We start from the raw sequence: 21,591 nt of genomic DNA, 5'->3' as shown, positions 1-21,591 counted from the left end.
ATCTCCACTCTCTGTTTACAGAAAACGTGCCATTTTTTGAGGAAGATCGTACCAGATTACATGACCGTTCCAGGGATAATGTTGTTAATAATTCGCAGCACGAAATGCAATCGGTTCAAACGTGGCACACCTCACGCTATTTACCGACGTCAAGATAAAGGAAACTCAGGCTGATCTAACACCAAATTAAAAATTGCTGTGCCCGGTTTTGTCTTCGAGCCAAATTAATTTAGCTGTGATATCTGGAAGTCGCTGCGAGGGGAATTGTTTTCTTGCTGCGTTACCGAGTGCTTGATCTGAGCCACAACAGGCGATGACGGTGAGAAGGCTGGCCTCTACCACGTGATCGTGAATGTGATCAACTTTGTGGCGCAGTGTAAGGGAACGGAATAGAATGGTTTAGGTATGAGGATAGGTTTCACAATCGTGGGTTGTTGTCACCGGAGTGTCGGGGCTGAGGGGAGACCTGATAGACGTGTGGAACATTATGAGAGACGTAGATAGGATGGACGGGATATAGGATAGATAGGATAGATAGGATATATCTTCTTGTTTCCAGAAGGAAATGTTGGAAATTAGAGGGCGTATCTTGAAGGTGAGAGGGGCAACGTTTGAAGTGGATGTGCGGGCCTGTGTTTTTTACACCGTAGGTGGTGGGTACCTGGAACGCAATGCCATGTGGGATGGACGATCTAATATAAAAGTGGCGTTCAAGAGTATTTTGGATAGACACGTGGATATGCAGTGATTCTAGGGACAGGGATCACATGCGACCAGGAGAGATTGGTTTACTTTGGCTTCATGGTACTGCACAGGATGTATGTATTCCTGTGCAGTACTGCCCTACATGCAGAACAAGTCCATGTCTCTCTAAACGTGGCAAGCCAAATGAAAAAGATGGCAGAGAAGGAGTACGATATGCTTGCCTTCATTATTGATTTACAAATTGGCAGATGTGGAAACTTTAGATGAGCCCACATTTGGGGTATTGTGCACAGTTCTGTTCCCTACGTCATAGGAAGGATGTGGAGCACTTAGAGGTGACGTAGACGACGTTAACCAGAATGTTGCGTGGATACCAGTGAATTAGCTATAAAGCTACACAATCTTGGAATGTTTCCTCCGGAGGGTGGGAGGAACATATGGAATTACGAAAGCCATGTGTAGGTTTGATAGAACCATTTTCTTAGGGTGGAAATTGGAAATATTGGGGAACACAGATGCAAGTTGAGAAGGGGAAAGGACTTCCTGTGATGCACTGTTCCATGATCTGTGTGCAGAATTCTGAGCCAGCACATTGTAGCGATGAGTGGGGATCCAGCCATAGTTGAGGCCGTTGCACAAACCTAACGCACTGCTGCCCTCCAAGTGCTTGAGTAACTCAGCGGGTCAGGGAGGCACCCTCACCCTGCAGATCCCCTTTAAACGTTGGCCACACATCTTAAAGCGATGCCTTATGGTCCGTGATATTTCCACCCTGACAAAACTGTTCTGACCGTCGACACTGTCAATGTGCCTCGTGGTGTTATTTATTGCCCGCAGATCTCCCCATTAGTCCCCGGCGCTCCAGAGAAAACAATTCAAGTTTATCCTACCTGTCTCGTAACTAACACCCTCTCGTCCAGGCAACATTCTGGTAAACCACTTCTGCATACTCCCCAATGTCGCCCTTCTACTACCTTCAATGGGGCGAGCAACACTGCATACCATTCCCCAAATGCGGCAGAGCTAAAGACATAGCGAGCGCGTCTTGACTTCCTGAGTCTTATTCTCTTCCCCAATAGACGAAGGCACGTGTAACAGACGCCTTTCTGTAGTTGACCTTTATCTCACTGTATACTTCGGCCGCCTTCCTCACTGGTGGCAGCTCCACCAATCGTGTTTTCTTCTACGTAGTGACTAACTAATATTTCTACATTGATGTTCAAGTCATTTATATATATATATTACAAGTAACAGAGATCCCTCAATATGTGTGGTACGCCGCTGGTCTCAGATCTCTAGCCACCACCAAACCCTGTGCTCTTTATGAGTAAGCTGGTTCTCAATCCAAATGAACAAGTCACTGTGGCCTGGTGGATCTTCTGGATCTGCTCACCAAGAGGGACTTTTATTAACTACCTTACTAAAAGGGATGTAGACAACATCTACTGCAGCCCCTTATCCGCCACCCGTTCAGAATTTCCGCACACGACTCGATAAAGATAGTTAGATCTAAACTGGAACGAACAAAGCTATGTTGATTTCCGCTAACTAGCTTCTTATTTTCCAAAGAACAGAAAATCCTATCCAGAAGAATCCTCTCCAACACTTCCCATCATTGAACAAAGGAACAACATTGGCCACTCTCCAGTCCCTGGAACCTCGCCTGTGGCTAGGGAAGATACGAAAATATTCGTCAAGGCTCCTACAATCTCCTTTCATGCCCCTTTCAATAACCTGGCATTGGTCCCATCAGGCAACAGGGATTTATCTACCTTAATGCTCTTACCCTATGAACCCCTGTATCTCCTTCTTGTTATCAAATTGCACATGCATGTTAGTATTCTCAACACCGATCTCATGCCCGTTCCCGTGGGAAATACCGAGCAAAGCACTCATCAAAGAGGTAGATAGTAGTTCAGCACCGTTCTCTGTGGTAGAATGAATCAGTTGCGTGATAACTGCTGTGAAGAAACTATCCCTGAATCTGGTGATGTGCTTTTTCACACTTCTCTAGCTTTTGCCTGATGGGAGAGGGGAGCAGAGGAAGTGGCCAGGTTACGGCTCGTCCTCGATTATGCTGCAGATCTTGCCGATGTAGCGTGAGGTATAAATGGTGTCAATAGAAGTTGCTTTGTGTGGTGGGTTGGGCTGTGTCTACAATTCGCTGCAATTTCTTGCGGTCCTGGATGGAGCTGTTCCCAAACAAAGCTGTGATGTATCCTGACCTCGTTTGCTGCCACAGAATCTCCTCTCACTTGCGATCACCTTCACCCTCGTGCTTTCATCATCCCCGCTGTGCCTCAGAGCCCGCGGCCACATACCTGACAGCACCTGGTGCTCTCCCCTGACGGGACATTTCCTCCCAACAGTATCCAGGGGATGTTTTCGGGGGAAATGGCCATTGGGGATTCCTGTACCTTCTGTCTACTGCATTTCATGGTATTCAAAGGACACTCTGTAAATCAATGCTCCTATGGGTTCTTCAATTTACTCTAAATTATGCTCTTGCATTTGACCATACAAAATGCAACACATCACACTTGGCTGGGATGATCATCGTCTGCCATTTCTCTGTTCATTTTTCCAACTGATCTACATTCCGCCGTGATTGACAGACGTCTTAAAAGGAACACGCAGTCATTTTAATTTACCCCACGTAATTACAATGTACTGCAAAAACGAAATGTTGAATGATACGTTATCTATCCGGGCGGTGGATGTTATGCTTATTATTGTTTTGTCTTTTGCAGCTAATTTGATCGCAATCGTCATCCTGTCCCGTGGAAATTGCGGTCTCTCCAAATGCATCACTCGTTATCTGCTGGGGATGGCAGTCGCTGACTTAATGGTTCTTACATTTCATGTGATCTTATACCAGATAATTAATGGTTATTTCCCATATTCGTTCTTCAATTACACTTCGGTTTGTAAAGTTAATCTCACCTTACTTTTCGTTTCCCTTGACTGCTCCGTCTGGCTAACTGTGGCTTTCACTTTCGATCGATACGTTGCTATTTGCCACCAATCCTTACGACCAAGATATTGCACTGAAAGGAATGCGACTGTGGCTATAGTGGTGGTGCTTTGCTCCAGCGTTGTAGAAAACATCCCATACTATTTCATATATGAACCTCGGGAGGTTATTGGTAACGTGGAGTGGGCGTGCTATGTAAAATCAAGCTTCTACACAACACACATTTGGACAGTTTTTCTGTGGGTGGAAACGATATTGGCCCCATTTGCACCCTACGTGTTGATCTTGCTTCTAAATCCCCTGACCATCAGACACATTATACTGGCTAATCGAGTGAGGAGCGGTCTACGAGGAAACAGCAGCACTGCGAAAAACACAGACCCGGAGACGGAGAATCGTAGGAAATCCATAGTCTTGCTGCTGGCCATATCCGGCAGTTTCATCCTCTTGTGGATGGTTAATTTAATTTGTTTCATATGCGTACAATTCACTGACACACAATTTTTGGAAGCAAATTACAACGAGCCGTTCACCATTGCGGAACTCTCGGGATACATGCTGAAGTTTTTGAGTTCTTGCACGAACACCTTTATTTATGCTGTGTCTCAGAGAAAATTCAGAGAAGAATTGAAAAATGTAATCAAATTACCTGTGGTTCTTGTCGCTAAAGTAGCCGAGTATATTAAATGACTTCGCAAACTGATATCCCATTTAACTTCGAGAATGTTTCCGAAGTGAACAGAAATAATTGAAATAGAATGCCCCGAGGAACATTGATAATCTAATGTGGCCCAATTGTGATTGAACTATGCACTTTAATGTTGCAAACTGTTGGAACATAGGAAGGAAAACTGAACACCTTGCAAATGAGATTCCACAAATCAAAGCGGATGGTGACAAAGGGGGTGATAGTGGATCCATTGTGACGACCTTATGGGACTGCTGCTGCGAAAGACCAATTCAACATGCTTCTCATTGTTGAAAGTATAAAAATAAAGTTTAAGTCGTCGTAAGACGAATAATTATGAAAATATCTTTGACTGTTCTAAATCGGCTAACAGATAAATACCAAGAAAAATGTTTTAAAATGCGCTTACCTCCTTAATCCAGAGCAGCTACCCGGGGTTAACTTAAAAACGCCCTCCATCGGGTGCAACAACCAGTGGCAAGATGCGCAATCTCACTTGTCCCCCAACTCAGGCGCGAGGAACCCCCCCCCCCCCCCCCCCCCCATCTCCGTGCCCAATGAAGGAAACAACGGGTCAGGCAGCGTCTGTGAAGGAAATAGACAGACGGCGTTTCTGGTCGGTTACCTTCTTCAAACTGATTGAAGAAAGTTGGAAACCAGTGGTGACGAGATAGAGCCTATTAATGACAAAGGCTAGAGGTGGAAAATGGACCAAGCTGTCAGATTAGGAGAGAGGTACAGAGGTGGAATGTAAAGGGGGAAAGGAGGGGGGAGGGTGCAGTGGGCCATGGGGAGGGGGGGTGGGGAGAGTAGGGAAATGAGTGATTCGTGGATGCGAGATGCACTTCACATAATATTACAACCAATATCCAAGTAAGGTGCTCTTTATCTCCTGCTCCGCAGCATGGCGAGAGATCCTCCAACTAATGCGGGCTGGATCTCATGTTAGAGCAGCCGAAAGCCACAACATTGAATAGAATAGAATAATTTTTGTTAGCCAAGTATGTACACATACAAGAAATTTGCCTCGGTGCTTTGCTCGCAAGGATAACAACACGATATACAATAGACAATTAAAAATAAAACATTAACATTTAAACATGTGAATAATAAAATAAAATACCAGAGCAAAAGTAAGCTACAGACTTTTGGTTTGTTAAGTAGAGCTACTGCTCTACTTTTATGTCTGACCGTAGCGGCTTTGACAGTCCGGAGTCGCCTTCCAGAGGGAAATGCTTCAAAGTGTTTGTGGTCAGGGTGAAAGTGGTCAGAGATGATCTTACCCGCTCACTTCCTGGCGCTTGCAGAGTACAGTTCGTAGATGGGGGGAGGCCAACAACATTTTCGGTTGATCGAACGATGCGCTGCAGCCTCCGGATGTCATGCTTGGTGGCTGAGCCAAACCAGACCATGATGGACAAGGTGAGGACAGACTCTCTGACGGCAGTATCAAACTGGGCCATCATTGTCTGCGGCCTCGCTATTGCGGTGGCGTTTCTCTTATACTGGGGACACGTCAATTCTACCAAATAAAACTGTGACGTGGCTGGTAGACTGGACGCCTCTCCGCGTCAGATACCCGGGTCTGATTCGTGCTGTCTGTGTGGCTTGTCCCTATGACCGCGTAGGTTTCCTCCGGGAACTTCGGCTCCTAGCACTTGACGTGACCCAAAGACGTGAGGGTTTGTCGACTGATTGGGTTCTATAAATCCCCCCGAGTGCGCATGGAGTGACCGCGAAAGTGCGATAACATAGATCTATTATGAATGAATGATCGATTGTCGCGGTGGACTCGGTGGGCCGAAAGTGTTGTTGAACCATGTTGTATCATTCAATTAATCAAAACATTGAAGGCATTTCCGCTGTGGGCTCTCTGCAGCCTCTTATAAAATAAACCTAAAGACGGACTATTCTGTAAGCACATCAGCCCTTTCCAGAATAGCGGAATCATAGAGTCATAGATTGATGCAGCGTGGAAACAGGCCATTCGGCCCAACTTGCTCAAGCCGGCCAACATGCCCCAGCTACACTAGTCCCACCTGCCCGCGTTTGATCCATATCCCTCTAAACCTGTCATGTCTATGCCACTGTCTAACTATTGCTTAAACATTGGATAGTCCGAGACTCAACTACCTCCTCTGGCAGCTTGCTCCAAACACCCACCACCCTTCGTGTGAAAAATGTACCCTCAGATTCCTATGATATTGTCCCCTTCACCTTCAACCAATGTTCTGTTGCCCTAGATTCACCTACTCTAGACAAGGGACTGTGCACCAACCCGATCTATTCATCTCGTGATTGTATACACCTCTGTACGATCATCCCTCATCCTCCTGCGCTCCAACGAATAAAGTTCCAGCCAACTCGACCTATCCCTGTAGCTCAGACCCTCTAGTTCTGGCAATATCCTAGGAAATGTTCTCTCTACCCTTTCCAGCTTGACAACAGCGTTCCTATAACATGGTGCCCAGAACTGAACAAATTACTCTAAATGCTGCGTCGCCAACGTCATATACAACTGCAAAATGGCTTCCTAACTTCTATACTCAATACTCTGACTGATGAAGGCCAATGTGCCACACGGCTTTTTGACCACATATCTAGCTGCGACTCCACCTTCAGGGAACCATGCACCTGCACTCCAAGATCCGTGTGCCTGCAACACTCCCCAGAGCCCCACCATTCACTGTGTAGGTCCTGCCCATGTTAGACTTTCCAAAATGCAACACCTCACATTTCTCTGTATTAAATTCCATCTTCGCCGTCGTCCCGCGCCGAAAACGCTGTGTTGCAATCGGCGGGTCGAATCTGCCGGCAGAAGCCAGGGCTCTGGAACTCCGGCCGGTCAGACCGTGTAGATCCATCCCCATAGAAGACAACTGAGGCTGAATTTGCGGGCCTGTATCTCATCACCGTTGCGGCGAAGACTGGACATTCCGGTTCCCAACGACTCGGCGCGGCAGTGCGCGTAGGACAGCGGGGTCCGGGGCTTCTCACAGCCGACCGCGATTTCAGGAGATTCCCGGCAGCGGTACATACACGCGGTTGGTCACCAGTTGACGATTCGCGGCCCGATCAGAGCGCCGCCGCCACTTCGCGTGTCCCCGAACCCCGCGCTGCTGCCGCCGAGCTCCCCGCCGACGCCCCCGTGCTGAAAACCCAATGTTGTAATCGGCGGGTCAAATCTTCCGGGAATCTGACGGAATCGCGACAACCGACATACAGGCCTGCAAATTCGGCGTTGAAAGTCGGCTATGGGGATGGATCCACCCGGTCCGGCCGGGCCGGAGTTCCAGAGCCCTGGATGCTGCCGGTAGATTCGACCCGCCGACTGCTACATTGCGTTTTCGACACGAGTCGTCGGCGGTGAACTCTGTGGGCACTGCACGGCGTTCGGAGACACCCGAAGATCCGGCTGCGCCCCGACCGGGCCGCGAATCGTTAACTGGTGACCGGCCGTGTGAGTGTACCGCTGCCGGGAACCTGCCGATATCGCGGCTATCTGGAGACGCACGACGACCCCGCTATCCGACGCGGAATACCGCGACGAGTCGATTTGTACCGGAATGGCGAGCATAAGCCGCCGCGGAGCCGAGATACAGGCCCGCAGATTGCGCCTCGGAAGTGGTCTCTGAGTACAGATCCACCCGGTGTGGCCGGGCTGGAGATCCAGAGCAGATTCGACCCGCGCGGGGCGTCGGCGGGGAGCTCGGCGGCTGCAGCGCGACTCGTCAACCGAATCTGCGGGTCTGTATCTCGGCTCCACGACGGCGTAGGATGGACGTTCCGGTGGATATCGACACGTCGCGGCCATCCGCGCCGGACAGCGGGGTCGCCGGCTCCCCCGATTTACCGCGATTGCGGCAGATTTACCGGCAGCGGTACTTACCCGGCCGGTCACCAGTTGACCAGTCGCGACCCGATCGGGGCACCGACGACTCTTCGGGGTCTCCGCACCCCGCGCTGTTCCCGCCGGAACTCCCCGCCGACGATCCCCGCGCCCAAAACACAACGTGGCAATCGGCGGGTGGAATCTGCCGCCTGCGGACGTATCTCTGGAGCTCCGGAACCCGCACTCCCGGCGAGTCCGTCCCAATGACCGACTCTCCATGCGGACTTTGCGGGTCCGTATCTCGGATCCGCGGCGCTCCGGGAAGGCCGTTCCGGTTCGTGCCGCTTTGTCCCGCCTCGGACGGCGGGGTCGCCGTGAAATCCCGGCTTACCGCGACATCAGCAGATTCCCGCCAGTGTTACACTCACGCGGCCGGTCACCAGGTGACGAGTCGAGGCCAGTTCGGGGCGCTGCCGACTCTTCATGCGCCTCTGGAAACATGTGCTCCGCCCGCCGATCTCCCCGCCGACGTCCCGGGCTGAAAACGCAATGTTGTATTCGGCGGGTCGGATCTGCCGTTTGCGGCCGGGGCTCTGGAGCGCGGGCCGGGACGCACCAGACGGGTCCGTCCCCATAGACGACTTGCGATGCTGAATCTGCGGGCCGGTATCTCGGCTCCGCGGCGGCCGAGGCTGAATGTTACCGGACCCATCTACTCGTTGCGACAGCCCGCGTTTGACAGCGCTGTCCCGGGCTCCCCCAGTTCACCGCGATTTCGGAAGATTCCACGGAAAGGTGCAGTCGCCGGCAGGTCGCCGGTTGACGGGCCGCTGGAGGCGGTGCCGACTCTCCAGGTGTCTCCGATCACCGTGCTGCAGCCGCCGAGCTCCCCGCCGGCGCCCCGGGCAGATAACGCACGGTTACAATCGGCGGGTGGAATCTGCCGCCTGCGGTCGCGCTCAGCAACTCTGGCCCGACCACACCTGACGGATCCGACCCAAGGCAACTTCCGATGTGGGATTTGCGGGTCCGTATCTCGACTCCGCGTCAGCCAAGGATCCCCGGTCCAGTATATTACGACGCGTCGCGGCGACCTACGTCGGACAGCGGGATCGCCGTGCGCTCCCGGCCGACCGCTATTTCAGCGGATTCCCGGCAGCGGGACACGCACGGGGCCGGTCTCCAGTTGACGAGTTGCGACCCGATCCGCAAACCGCCGACTCCTCGGGTGTCTCTGAACACCGCGCCGCACCCGCCCAGCTCGGCGCCCACACCCTGTGCCCCAAACACAATGTTGCAATCGGCGGGTCGAATCTGCCGCCTGCGCCCGAGTCTCTGGATCTCCGGCCCTTTGCAGACCGGGTGGTTTATCCCCTTTGCCGACTTCCGAGGCCGAATGTGCGAGGCTGGATCTCCGCTCCGCGGTACCCATCGACTGTCGCGACAGTCCGCGTTGGAAAGCGGGTCGCCGGGCTGCACAGATTTCCCGGCAGAGGTTCGGTCGTGTGAGGGTTAAACATAGAATCTCAGCTCGAATGTAAAATGGAATTACCAGTTAAATTAGCAGCGCCGCGTTCCACAGCCCCTGAAAACAACATTCAAACACCGTTTTCCAGACAGTGGGAGACACTGTCTGCACCTGTCCGTGCCAGGATACTCGTATTGCCTGGGAACGTCGCCTTTCTCAGGCCATTCTATGGGAAAGTTTAGCGTTGGTGAACCAAACACAGCAGCAATAGTTGGGTCGACCACCCGCGCCGCTGCCGCTAGTAGTGCAGAAACGTTACAGACAAGGGGGGCTTATGATGGGCTCGGGGAGGGGCAGTGGCGTGGTCCGTTCTGATGAGAAATGCCATAAAGGATGGAGTTGGCGGCCTTTCGGGGAGAGAGCCCCGTGTGGCGGACGGTGCCGGGTGATGGAGAACAGAACCATCCTGCGGCGAGCTGTGCCGTGTACTCGGGGTTTGCGAGCGTGTACTGGGGTATTCGGGGACATGTGAGTGTACGTGCCTTATTTGGTCGTGTAATAAATTACATAGTGAATCAAACTGTTGTGTGAATCCGATGATGTATCGAACACAACAGGTGCGTGAACGCGGCCGGTCGTCAGTTGACCTGATCGGGTCGCCGCCGACTCTTGGGTTGTCATTGAACACCGTGCTGCGCCCGCCGAGCTCCCCGCCGCCGCCCCGCGCTGTAAACGCAATGTTACAATCGGCGGGATGGATGTGCCGCCTTCGGACTGGGCTCTGGAACTCCAGCCCGTCCAGACCCGCTGGATCCATCTCCACAGCCGACTCCCGACGCCGAATCTGCGGCTTGTATCGGGGCGAGGCGACTGCGTCGGCTGGACGTCCCGTTTCCCATCGATTGGTCGCGGCATTCTGCGTCGGACAGCGGGGTCGCCGGGCGCTCCCGGCCTATCGCGATTCCGGCAGATTTCCCGACAGCGGTACATTCCCGCGGCCGGTCACCGGTTGACGAGTCGCATCCCGCTTGGCGGCGGCTGCACGGTATTCATTGGCACCCGCAGACCAGGCGGCTGTGGGCCCGTGGAATCAGAGAAGACGTGACTTCCTTTAACTGATGGTGGAGAGGAGAGCGATGCCGCTGTGGTGCAGAGTTTCCTGTGATCCGCCAATGACTGAAGCACTGGCGGGCGGCGCTGCGCCCGAACGGCAGCGGGAGCTGATGCCAACGTGTGGAGACTGTTCCTTCTGGCAAGAGGGGAAGGGCGGGTTGCAGGGTGTGCAGCCGGGGGAGTGAGGGGTGAACACAGGGAGACACTGCGGGATACAGCGGTCCGAGTGAACTGCGGCGTGCGGATGGATTGCGGGATGCGAGAGTGCGGGGTGAGCGGGGCATTGCGGAATACAGTGGTGGGAGTGGGTGCCTGGTCAGTGCGGGGGGCGGCGGGAGTGACGGTGTGTAGGGAGAGTGGGGTGGGGATGGGGGAGTGGGGGGTTAGGGGAGTGTGGGGTGCGGATGGGGGAGTGGGGGTTTAGGGGAGTGCGGGGTGCAGATGGGGGAGTGGGGGTTTAGGGGAGTGTGGGGTGCGGATGGGGGAGTGGGGGTTTAGGGGAGAGTGGGGTGCGGATGGGGGAGTGGGGGTTTAGGGGAGTGTGGGGTGCGGATGGGGGAGTGGGGGGTTTAGGGGAGAGTGGGGTGCGGATGGGGGAGTGGGGGTTTAGGGGAGAGTGGGGTGCGGATGGGGGAGTGGGGGTTTAGGGGGAGTGTGGGGTGCGGATGGGGGTGTGGGGGTTTAGGGGAGTGTGGCGTATGGGGTGGGAGTGGTGCAAAGGGAATGTGTGGTGCGGCGAGGGGGTTGTCAGGGTTGTGCGGGAGTGTGGGTTCTGGGGGTATGCGGGGTGCGGTGGCGCACGGACGCGTTGCGGGTGGTGATAAGCCAGAGGGAACGTGCAGAGGTCGGTGCCGGGCCGTGCTGGGTCGGGGATGTGCGGGGTGAGGGCAGTGCGGTGTCTGTGGGACTGATGAGTCGGGGGAGTTGGGCCGCGCTGGGCATCTCGGACATTTACCCACCGAGTCCGCGCCGCCCAGCGATCCCCGCACATTAACACTATCCTACACACACTAGGGACAATTTTTACAATCACCCAGTCAATTAACCTACACACCTGTACTTCTTTGGAGTTTGGGAGGAAACCGAAGATCTCGGAGAAAACCCACGCAGGTCACGGGGAGAACGTACAAACTCCGTGCAGACAGCGCTGTAAGGCAGCAACTCTACCGCTGCGCCACCGTGCCGCCCCAATGTTGAAGGAGCCCAACATTTTCCAACAGGAACGGACAGGGGGCAACGGACACCAAGACGCCCGGACCCCTCATAGTTCCCCACCCCACTCCCACCCCTCACCCCCATTCCTCCATGAATCGCCAGGACGTGAATCCCTGGAATTCTGTGCCCCAGGTCACGGTGGAGGCGTCAGGTCACAGAGTCAAGGCGGATATTAACGGTTCGTTAGACTGAAGCGATCTGTGAATGAATGAATGAATGAATGAATGAATGAATGAATGAATGAATGAATGAATGAATGAATGAATAAATGAATACTTTATTGTCACATGTGACAAGTCAGAGTGATAGTCTTTGTTTTGCATACCCAATGTCTGTAAAGAGTCGTCTCATAAAGGGCGCAGATAAAGTTATAAAGTATCCCACGCCGGGTCCGCCTTTGCTTTCCCTCCCCACACGGCCGTTCCCCCAAGCCGGGTACTGTGTTCTCCCCCCCCCCCTTCTCGGCGGTTCCCCACGCCGGGTCCTCCATTGCTCTGATCGCATGTGTTTCTCCGGGTGGTCGAACTTCCTACCGCAACCCAAAGATATGCAGGTTTGCAGGTTAATTTGCCCTCTAACAGTTGCCCCTCGTTTGCAGGGAATGGTCGAAGAAGTTGTAACATTGAACGAGTGCGAGCGGGTGATCGATGGTCGTTGTGGTCTCAGTGGGTGGAAGAGCCTGTTTCCATTCTGTATCTCTCTTTACAAACAAACCCCAGGTCCTCTCGTAATGAAGGTCAATATTTCACACGCCCCGAGTGCCCACTGTACCCGCCTGTGGGTTTCATGTGACTTGTGCACAAGGACATCCAGGTCCCTCTAAATATCAACACCGTACAATCTCTCGCCGTTTAACAAGATGCGCGGGTTCTTTGTTTCTCTCGACACACAGCAGGGCTTTTGTGTCCACCGCGCTCATGTTGGCCGTTCAGCGCCCATCTACACTAGCGTGATTATCAGCAATTAAAGTGCACATTTGGGTACATTTAGAATGTGGGGGAGTCTTTGCCTCCAACAAAGCGCGTTCCGGATCACAACACCCAATGTCGATCTGAGCACTTTTACACCCCTTATGCCTCACCTTTAAACTGATGCCCTCTGGTATTACACATCTCGGTTGTGGGGTGAGGTGTCTCGCCAACTATCAACACCCATGTTATTCTGTACTTTTACAGCACGGAACCAGCTGAACACAGTGGGTCTTGACCCGAAACATCGCCCATTCGTCCTCTCCAGAGATGCTGCCTGCCCCGCTGAGTCACTCCAGCACTTTGTGGTTTTTTTAAAAACATGCAGGACAAGAACAGTGCAAACCATCTTGCCCATTCTCGGCGGGCACAGATATTGATTAGAATGGTATTGGGTCGTGTTCACAATTACCATTATACCCGGCACCCGTGCCACTCATGTGCCCCCCGGGCGTTATCCCTTCCCTCATTTGAGGGGCGTCTCCACCACACTCTGCCCCCCAATGTCCAGCAGCGGAGGGGCCCGAGTCGGTCGTTCGACCCCACAGAGTCTTGGCGTTGGCTCCACCAAGATTCAGTGGGTCCCTCAGCACGTACTCCTGCAGTCTGCAGCGGGCCAGTCGGCAACATTTCCCGACGGACAGCTCGCTCCGCTGGGAGGTCAACAAAGCTCGGGCAGACCAAAGAGCGTCTTTCACCGAGTTAATGAGCTTCCAGCGGCATTTCACGTCCGTCTCTCAACGTGTCCTTGGGAACAGCCCGTAAATCACAGTCTTATATGACGGAGCTGTTTGGAATAAACCGGGACAGGGATCCTTGCAAACTTCTCCAGACCCTCTTTGTAAATCCACACTCTGCGAAGAGGTGGGCAACCGTCTCCCGTCTATAGCAGCCGTCCCGAGGGCAGCGAGCGCTGGTAGTGAGGTTCCGACGGTGCAGGAACGATCTGATATTTAACTTTTTTTAAATTTAAAAATACTTTATTCGAAAACAAAAACAAACATACAAAGTGCAACTCGATAAAATCAATACCTGCCCGTATTGGCAGTTTACAAACAAACATTTATTAAATTAAAATTCCACCAACTTTGTCAATAATGCATTCGACTCCAGCGGCGACCATCAACTGTGGTTTTATAAAACTGCCACAGGACTTCCCAACCCTGATAATCAAAGCCGCAACCGACGTAGGGAAACGGACCATGTAGGGAAACGGACCCGACCTTATGTACGCGGAGGGGGTCCCGTGTGCGAGGGGGCGCGCTCCGTGTTCGTGAGTCGCGGGTGGCTGCTCGTGTACGGGCGCCGGATCCCGGATTGGCGAGGTTTCGTGTCTCGGGGAGATTGGAGGTTGTGGCCGGGCCGGGGCTCCGGAGTCGCGGGTTCCCGGTACCCGACCCACCCCCGCCCCCGCCCCCACCCACCGCTCCCTACGCCCCGCTCCCCGACCCGCCTCCACCGCCCGCTCCCCGCCCCCGCTTCCCGCTCCCCGCTCCCCGCGCCCGGCCCCCGCCCCGCTCCCCCTTCCCCGCTCCCCCCTCCCCGCGCCCCGCCCCCGTGTGGGCTTTGCTTCCTTATCTAGGAGGGTGGTCCCTATCTGCCTTTTGGTGGGCGAGCGGCTCGGTGTTGGATGATGGGGACTTCGTGTCGGGGGAGGGGCGCGTGCGTCCCGTGACTGGGGATGGAGAGTTGGGGAGGGTTTAGTGTCTGGGGCGATGCCCCGGGGGTTTGGTGTCTCCGGGTCAACTCTACCCCGACCCAGTCTTCATCTCCATCTGGCCTGGAGTCTCAGACAGGGCGGTTCCTTGTCGGGGGCCGGGGCTCAGTATGTGAGAGAGAGAGAGACGGTGGGGAGTGCCCGTGTCGGGGCCTCTATGTCTGTGGGTCCGTGTCGGGGGCCGGGACCTCGTGTGTGAGAGGGAGAGACGGTGGGGAGTGCCCGTGTCGGGGCCTCTATGTCTGTGGGTCCGTGTCGGGGGCCGGGACCTCGTGTGTGAGAGGGAGAGACGGTGGTGAGTGTCCGTGTCGGGTCCTCCATGTCTGTGGGCCCGTGTGGGGGGCCGGAACCTCGTGTGTGAGAGGGAGAGACGGTGGGGAGTGTCCGTGTCGGGTCCTCCATGTCTGTGGGCCCGTGTGGGGGAAGTGAAGGGGTGGGGGAGCTGTATCCACAGCGGAGACTCTAGGAGATGGATCTGTGTCCGGGGTGCTGGGCTCGGTGAGAGGGCGGCGGGTGGGGTGTTCGTGTCGGGGTCTCCGTGCCCTGTGGCGGCGGCTCCGCGTTCGGGGAAGGAGGGGGTGGTCGAGGCCGGTACGGGGGGCTCCGTGTCCGGGTGAAGGGGAGGGTGGGCTCACCATTAGGGAGACGGGCGCTGTGGGTGACCGGGGTGGGAGCGCTTCCTGCGCGGGGTGAGCGGGAATGGGCTCCGTGTCGGGGGAGCGGGGGTTCGGTGTCGGGGAGGAGGCGCGGGACGTGGCCGGTGAATTGGGTTTTGTGGTGGAGAGACAGGCGGGATGTTGGCGATCGGGGGACGGCCCAGGAGGGGCTGTTCGTGCACGGGGGCCGGGGCCGTGTGACGCCAGGTCCTGGCGGATGGGAGAGCAGCCGTGATTAGCTCTTTTAAACAAGAATAAAGACGCTTGGACATGTACAGGGGTGGGATAGATTTAGAGGGATGTGGGCCAAAGGCGGGCAGGTGGGACGAGTGTAGATGGGGCATGTTGGGCGGCGTGTGCAAGTTGGGCCGAGGGGCCTGTTTCCACGCTGTGTGCCTCGATGCCGCTCTAACAAGACACATAACTTAACCCTGATATAATTAGACAGGGAAACGACAGACGGACCGGCGTTGTGGGGGTGGGGAGTGTACCGGGTGATGTGGGTCAGCTGGTAACTTGGGCAGGGCAGGGGCGGGGGGGAAATGAGTCCCGGTCAGTGCGAACATATACGCTCTGAGAGGAGCAGTAAGGGGCGGCCACACGCGGTGAATGGAGGGGAAGAAACATAGAAAATAGGTGCAGGAGGAGGCCATTTGGCCCTTCGAACCAGCACCGCCCTTCATTGTGATCATGGCTGATCGTCTACAATCAATAACCCGTGCCTGCCTTCTCCCCATACTCCTTGATTCCACTGGCCCCCAGAGCTCTATCTAACTCTCATTTAAGTTCATCCACTGCCCTCTGTGGCAGAGAATTTCACAAATTCACAACTCTCTGGGTGAAAAAGTTTCTTCTCATCTCAGTTTTAAATGGCCTCCGCTTTATTCTTAGAATGCGTCCCCTGGTTCTGGACTTCCCAACATTGGGAACATTTTTCCTGCATCTAGCTTGTCCAGTCCTTTTATGATTTTATACGTCTCTTTAAGAACTTCTCTCATCCTTCTATACTCCAGTGAATACAAGCCCAGTCTTTCCAATCTTTCCTAATATGACAGTCCCGCTATCCCAGGGATTAACCTCGTGAACCTACGCTGCACTGTCTCAATAGCAAGGACGACCTTCCTCAAATTAGGAGAACAAAACTGCACACAATACTCCAGATGTGGTCTCGCCAGGGCCCTATACAACTGCAGAAGGACTTTGCTACTGTACTCAAATCCTTTCGTTATGAAGACCAACCTGCCATTAGCTTTCTTCACTGCCTGCTGTATCTGCACGCTTACTTTCAGTGACTGGTGTACAAGGTCACCAAGGTCTCGTTGCACTTCCCCGTTACATAATCTGACGCAATTGAGATAATAATCTGCCTCCTTATTTTTGCCGCCAAAGTGGATAACCTCACATTTATCCACATTATACTGCATTTGCCACGCATCTGCCCACTCACTCAACCGGTCCAGGTCACCCTGCAACCTCCTAACATCCTCTTCGCAGTTCACACTGCCACCCAGCATTGTGTCATCCGCAAACCTGCCAGTGTTAAATCTAATTCCATCATCCAAATCATTAATATATGTTGTAGATTGTCCCGGGGAGTATTGGGGAGCGGGGAGATCTCGAGGTAATCCATGAAGCTGCAACGCAGATCGACAAGACGGTCCTGTCCCTGACCCTGACACACACGGTGAATGCAGGGGTCCCGGGGACTATTGGGGAGCGGGGAGATCTCGGGGTACTCCATGAAGCTGCAGCGCAGATCGACAAGACGGTCCTGTCCCTGACCCTGACACACACGGTGCTCATTCGCCCTCATCGGCCGCGGCGAGGGAACCAGGAGCCGGGAGACCGCTGGGAATGTGAGCGAATCACAGAGAGTGCTGGGGGAACTCCGCGGGTCAGGCAGCGTCTGTGGACGGAATGGACAGGCGAGGTTCCGGGTGGGTTCAGTCTGAGGAAGGGAGGGGTGGGTGAAGCTGAGAGAACCTGCCCCAGGGTCAGAGGCGGGCAACTGATGAGGGGAGCAGAGAAGCGGCGGCGCCGTTAAACCGGTCCGCCGTTGCCGAGTTCGCAGAAGACCTCACCGGCACTTAGTGTAGATTAATGTAGTTTATTGTTATCACCTGTACCGAGGTACAGTGAAAGGATCTGTTGTGCCGCGCTATCCAGTGAGCGGAAACACTGTCCATGATTACAATCAAGCCGTTCACAGTGTACAGATACAGGAGACATGTATCATGTTAAATGCAGGATAAAGTGCGATTAAAGATGGTCCGAGGGTCTCCGATGAGGAAGATGGGAGGTTATGGCGGCTAATTGGTGATAGGATGGTTCAGTTGTCTGATAACAGCTGGGATGAAACTGTGCCTGAATGTGGGGGGGCGCGTTTTCACACTTCTGTCCCTCTTGTCCGATGGGAGAGGGGAGAACGGGGATTGGACGCGCTGGTCCAGGACAAGTTGCTGGTGATGTTTACTGCTCAGTACTTGAAGTTTACAAACTCCGGCGCTGTCAATGTACACCGGGGTGTGTGGACCGCATCGCTTCCTGAAGTCGATCACTGTCTCCCAGACACGTTACAATCTCCCGCTCCGTTCTCCAGCGCTCCGGGTTCAGTAGTTGAGAGATACAGCGCGGAAACAGGCCCTTCGGCCCACCGAGTCCGCCCCGCCCAGCGATCCCCGCACATTAACACTATCCTACACACACTCGGGACAATTTACAATTTTACCAAGCCAATTAACCTGCAAATATGTACGTCTTTGGAGTGTGGGAGGAGACCGGCGATCCCGGAGAAAACCCACGCAGGTCACGGGGGAACCTACAAGCCCCGTACAGACAGCAGCCGTAGTCAGGATCGAGCCCGGGTCTCCGGCGCTGGGAGGCAGCAACTCCACCGCTGCTCCACCGTCCGCGCTCTGCCCGGTCACGGATGTCCCGGCAACTTCCCCACCCCTCCAACCACACAGCGTGTCCCACTGGGCCCACCTCCCAATATCCGTGACCCCCACCCTCCCAATGTCCGTCACCCCCACCCTCCCAATGCCCGTGACCCCCCCTCCCAATGCCCGTGACCCCCCACCCTCAGAATGGCCGTGAACCCCCACCATCCCAATGCCCGTGACCCCCACCCACCCAAGGCCCGTGACCCCCACCCTCCCAATGCCCGTGATCCCCCCACCCTCCCAATGCCCGTGACCCTCCCCCCATCACCACCACAAGCAGCCACGGACAGGCAGCTGGAGAACACACTGGACTTTATTGAACATTTATGTCGCGACAGTGAAGCAGAACACGCCCCCCAGCAAAGAATCACATTCCCTGATCACCCCCTAGCAAAGAATCACATTCCCTGATCACCCCCCCCCCCCCCCCCAGCAATGCATCACATTCCCTGATCACCCCCCCAGCAAAGAATCACATTCCCTGACCACCCCCCACCCCCAGCAATGAATCCCATTCCCTGATCACCCCCCCCCCCCCCCACAGTCCACGGGTGAGTGTCGCCCCAACGCCAGGAACCCCTCCCTCCCACACCGCCCCCCGACCGGCTCCGGGCCTCGGGTCAACCAGCGCTGCAACGCTCCAGCTGTGATTGCCACCAGATGTTGATCGGGACTGTTCCCCACTGAACCCCGTCATTGCAGGAACATTATGGGAAGCAGCAGCCCCCCCCCCCCAGTGCAGTCAGTAAATGAGCAGCGACCCAGAGAGACAAGCGCAAAGTCCAAATTACATAACCAGCTGTGGATGCGCTCATTGCTCACCCATCACCCCACGATTACAGTCCCCGCCCCCCCCCCCCCAAAGCAGAAACCCCGCAAACTTGTCCCGCTCTCCACCGACGCTCCTGGACCGGCGGCGGGACACGGCGGCCCTGGGGGAGAGAGAGAGTTGGTCACAGAGCGACGCCAGCCCACCCGTGTAGCAGTAATACCGACCCCCGCCCCCCCACCGGGAATAAACACCCACTCCCCCAGCACCACAGGACAGCCCAGCACAACAACAGGCCCTTCGGCCCACACTGTCTGTGCCGACCGTGCCGCCAAGACCAACTATCTGCCCGCGCGTCACCCTTCCCCCCCTCCGCTCCCCGCATCTCCACGCGTCCATCCAAAAGCCTCTTTAATGCCCCTGTCGTGTCTGTGTCGCCCCCCACCCCCTCAATTATCAGCAATAAACCCACCCCCCACCCCGGGAATAACTGCCCCCCCCCGGAAACACCCACCCCCTCCCCTTACGGGATATAATACCCCGCCCACACACACCGCTGGCATATCCCCCCCCCCCCACACACACACCGCTGGCATATCCCCCCCCCCCCCCACACACACATCACTGGCATATCCGCCCACACACACACACCACTGGCATATCCCCCCACACAAACACCACTAGCATATCCCCCCCTCCTCCACACACGCACCGGAACAACTCCCTCCCTCCTGCGGAATGTATCACGCCCCCTCGCAAACGGGGAATTAAACTCACCGCCCCCTCCACCAGAATAAACGCTGGGGAATTAAACCCACCATCCCCCCTGCCCCCCCCCCCCCCGGCCCAGGTGTGAAGTGGGGCGCCGGCTCGGTTCCTACCTCAGGCTGGAGCAGAGGAGGTTGATGAGTTTTCCCGGAGCTCCGAGGCTGCGGAGGGAAGGAGCGTCGTTACAAGTCTACTGGCAACGCCGTGGCTGCAGCGAGGCGCGGACGGCCGGACACGCGCACGCGGCCACATGCGCGCACATGCGAGCACGGGCACGCGCACAGAGGCACGGGCACTCGCCAGGACACGAGCACGGGGGGGGGGGGGGGCACAGACGGTCACGTGGATAAGTGTGAGGTTATCCACTTTGGTGGTAAGAATAGGAAGGCAGATTATTATTTGAATGGTGTCAAGTTAGGAAAAGGGGACGTACAACGTGATCTGGGTGTCTTAGTGCATCAGTCACTGCAGGTACAGCAGGCAGTGAAGAAAGCCAATGGAATGTTGGCCTTCATAACAAGAGGAGTTGAGTATAGAAGCAAAGAGGTCATTCTGCAGTTGTACAGGGCCCTAGTGAGACCGCACCTGGAGTACTGTGTGCAGTTTTGGTCTCCAAATTTGAGGAAGGATATTCTTGCTATTGAGGGCGTGCAGCGTAGGTTTACTAGGTTAATTCCCGGAATGGCGGGACTGTCGTATGTTCAAAGACTGGAGCGACTAGGCTTGTATACACTGGAATTTAGAAGGATGAGAGGGGATCTTATCGAAACGTATAAGATTATTAAGGGGTTGGACACGTTAGAGGCAGGAAACATGTTCCCAATGTTGGGGGGGGTCCAGAACAAGAGGCCACAGTTTAAGAATAAAGGGTAGGCATTTAGAACAGAGATGAGGAAAAACTTTTTTAGTCAGAGAGTTGTGAATCTGTGGAATTCTCTGCCTCAGAAGGCAGTGGAGGCCAATTCTCTGAATACATTCAAGAGAGAACTAGATAGAGCTTTTAAGGATAGCGGAGTCAGGGGGTATGGGGAGAAGGCAGGAACGGGGTACTGATTGAGAATGATCAGCCATGATCACATTGAATGGCGGTGCGTACAGGCTCGAAGGGCCGAATGGCCTCCTTCTGCACCTATTGTCTATTGTCACAGCGCAGAAACGTGCACAGATACGCGGGGACAGACGGACACGCGCAGGGACAGACGGGCGCGCGCAGGGACAGGCGGACGCGCGCAGGGACAGGCGGACGCGCGCGGGGACAGACGGACGCGCGCAGGGACAGGCGGGCGCGCGCAGGGACAGGCGGGCGCGCGCAGACAGACAGACACAGTAAGGATGTGTAACACTGTGGACAGGGGCGGAGCTGGGGTCTGAGGGAACTTACTCTGGGTGGGACCGTAGCCGCTCTTCCCCGCTGTAAAACACACACACAGTTAGTGACGCGGCCCCGCATCAGCCTGGTCTAAACACACACATTCAGCAGCTGCCCCGTCAGCTCCGGACACACTCACACAGCGGACACGGGCAGCGCTGTGACCGGCAAACAAGAGTACGACAGGCCGCAGGTCAGGGCTGGGCCCGGCCCCGACACCGGGACACCGGCTCCCCGCCAACACCTGACCACAGCCCGCCCCGGGGGGGGGGGGGTTGGGACGGTCGAGGTAAAGGGAGCGGGAAATGGACTGAAGGGAGGGCGAGATGGAGGGAGGGACGGGGAGGAGTGGGGGGCAGAGTGAGATTTACTCGGTGTTGTTGCCGGGTCGGGCCACGAGGGTAGAG

At 55.1% G+C, this 21,591-nt stretch overlaps 1 protein-coding gene and 1 long non-coding RNA gene across 2 annotated transcripts in view; one reads left to right on the top strand and one right to left on the bottom strand.

Annotated features, from left to right (window-relative positions):
* LOC144603241 (uncharacterized) overlaps nucleotides 1-21,591 on the bottom strand; it is a 478,910-nt gene that overhangs the window by 91,433 nt on the left and 365,886 nt on the right. The window lies entirely within an intron of this gene.
* LOC144602570 (putative G-protein coupled receptor 139) lies at nucleotides 3,452-4,369 on the top strand. Its single transcript, XM_078415700.1, has one exon. The coding sequence runs from the start codon at nucleotides 3,533-3,535 to the stop codon at nucleotides 4,367-4,369; it is 837 nt and encodes a 278-aa protein (XP_078271826.1). The 5' UTR covers nucleotides 3,452-3,532.

Source organism: Rhinoraja longicauda, chromosome 19, assembly GCF_053455715.1.
Source record: "Rhinoraja longicauda isolate Sanriku21f chromosome 19, sRhiLon1.1, whole genome shotgun sequence".
Classification (NCBI taxonomy): Eukaryota; Metazoa; Chordata; class Chondrichthyes; order Rajiformes; family Arhynchobatidae; genus Rhinoraja; species Rhinoraja longicauda.
The sequence above is the reverse complement of the archived record's forward strand: the minus strand, read 5'-3'. Positions and strand labels throughout refer to the sequence as shown.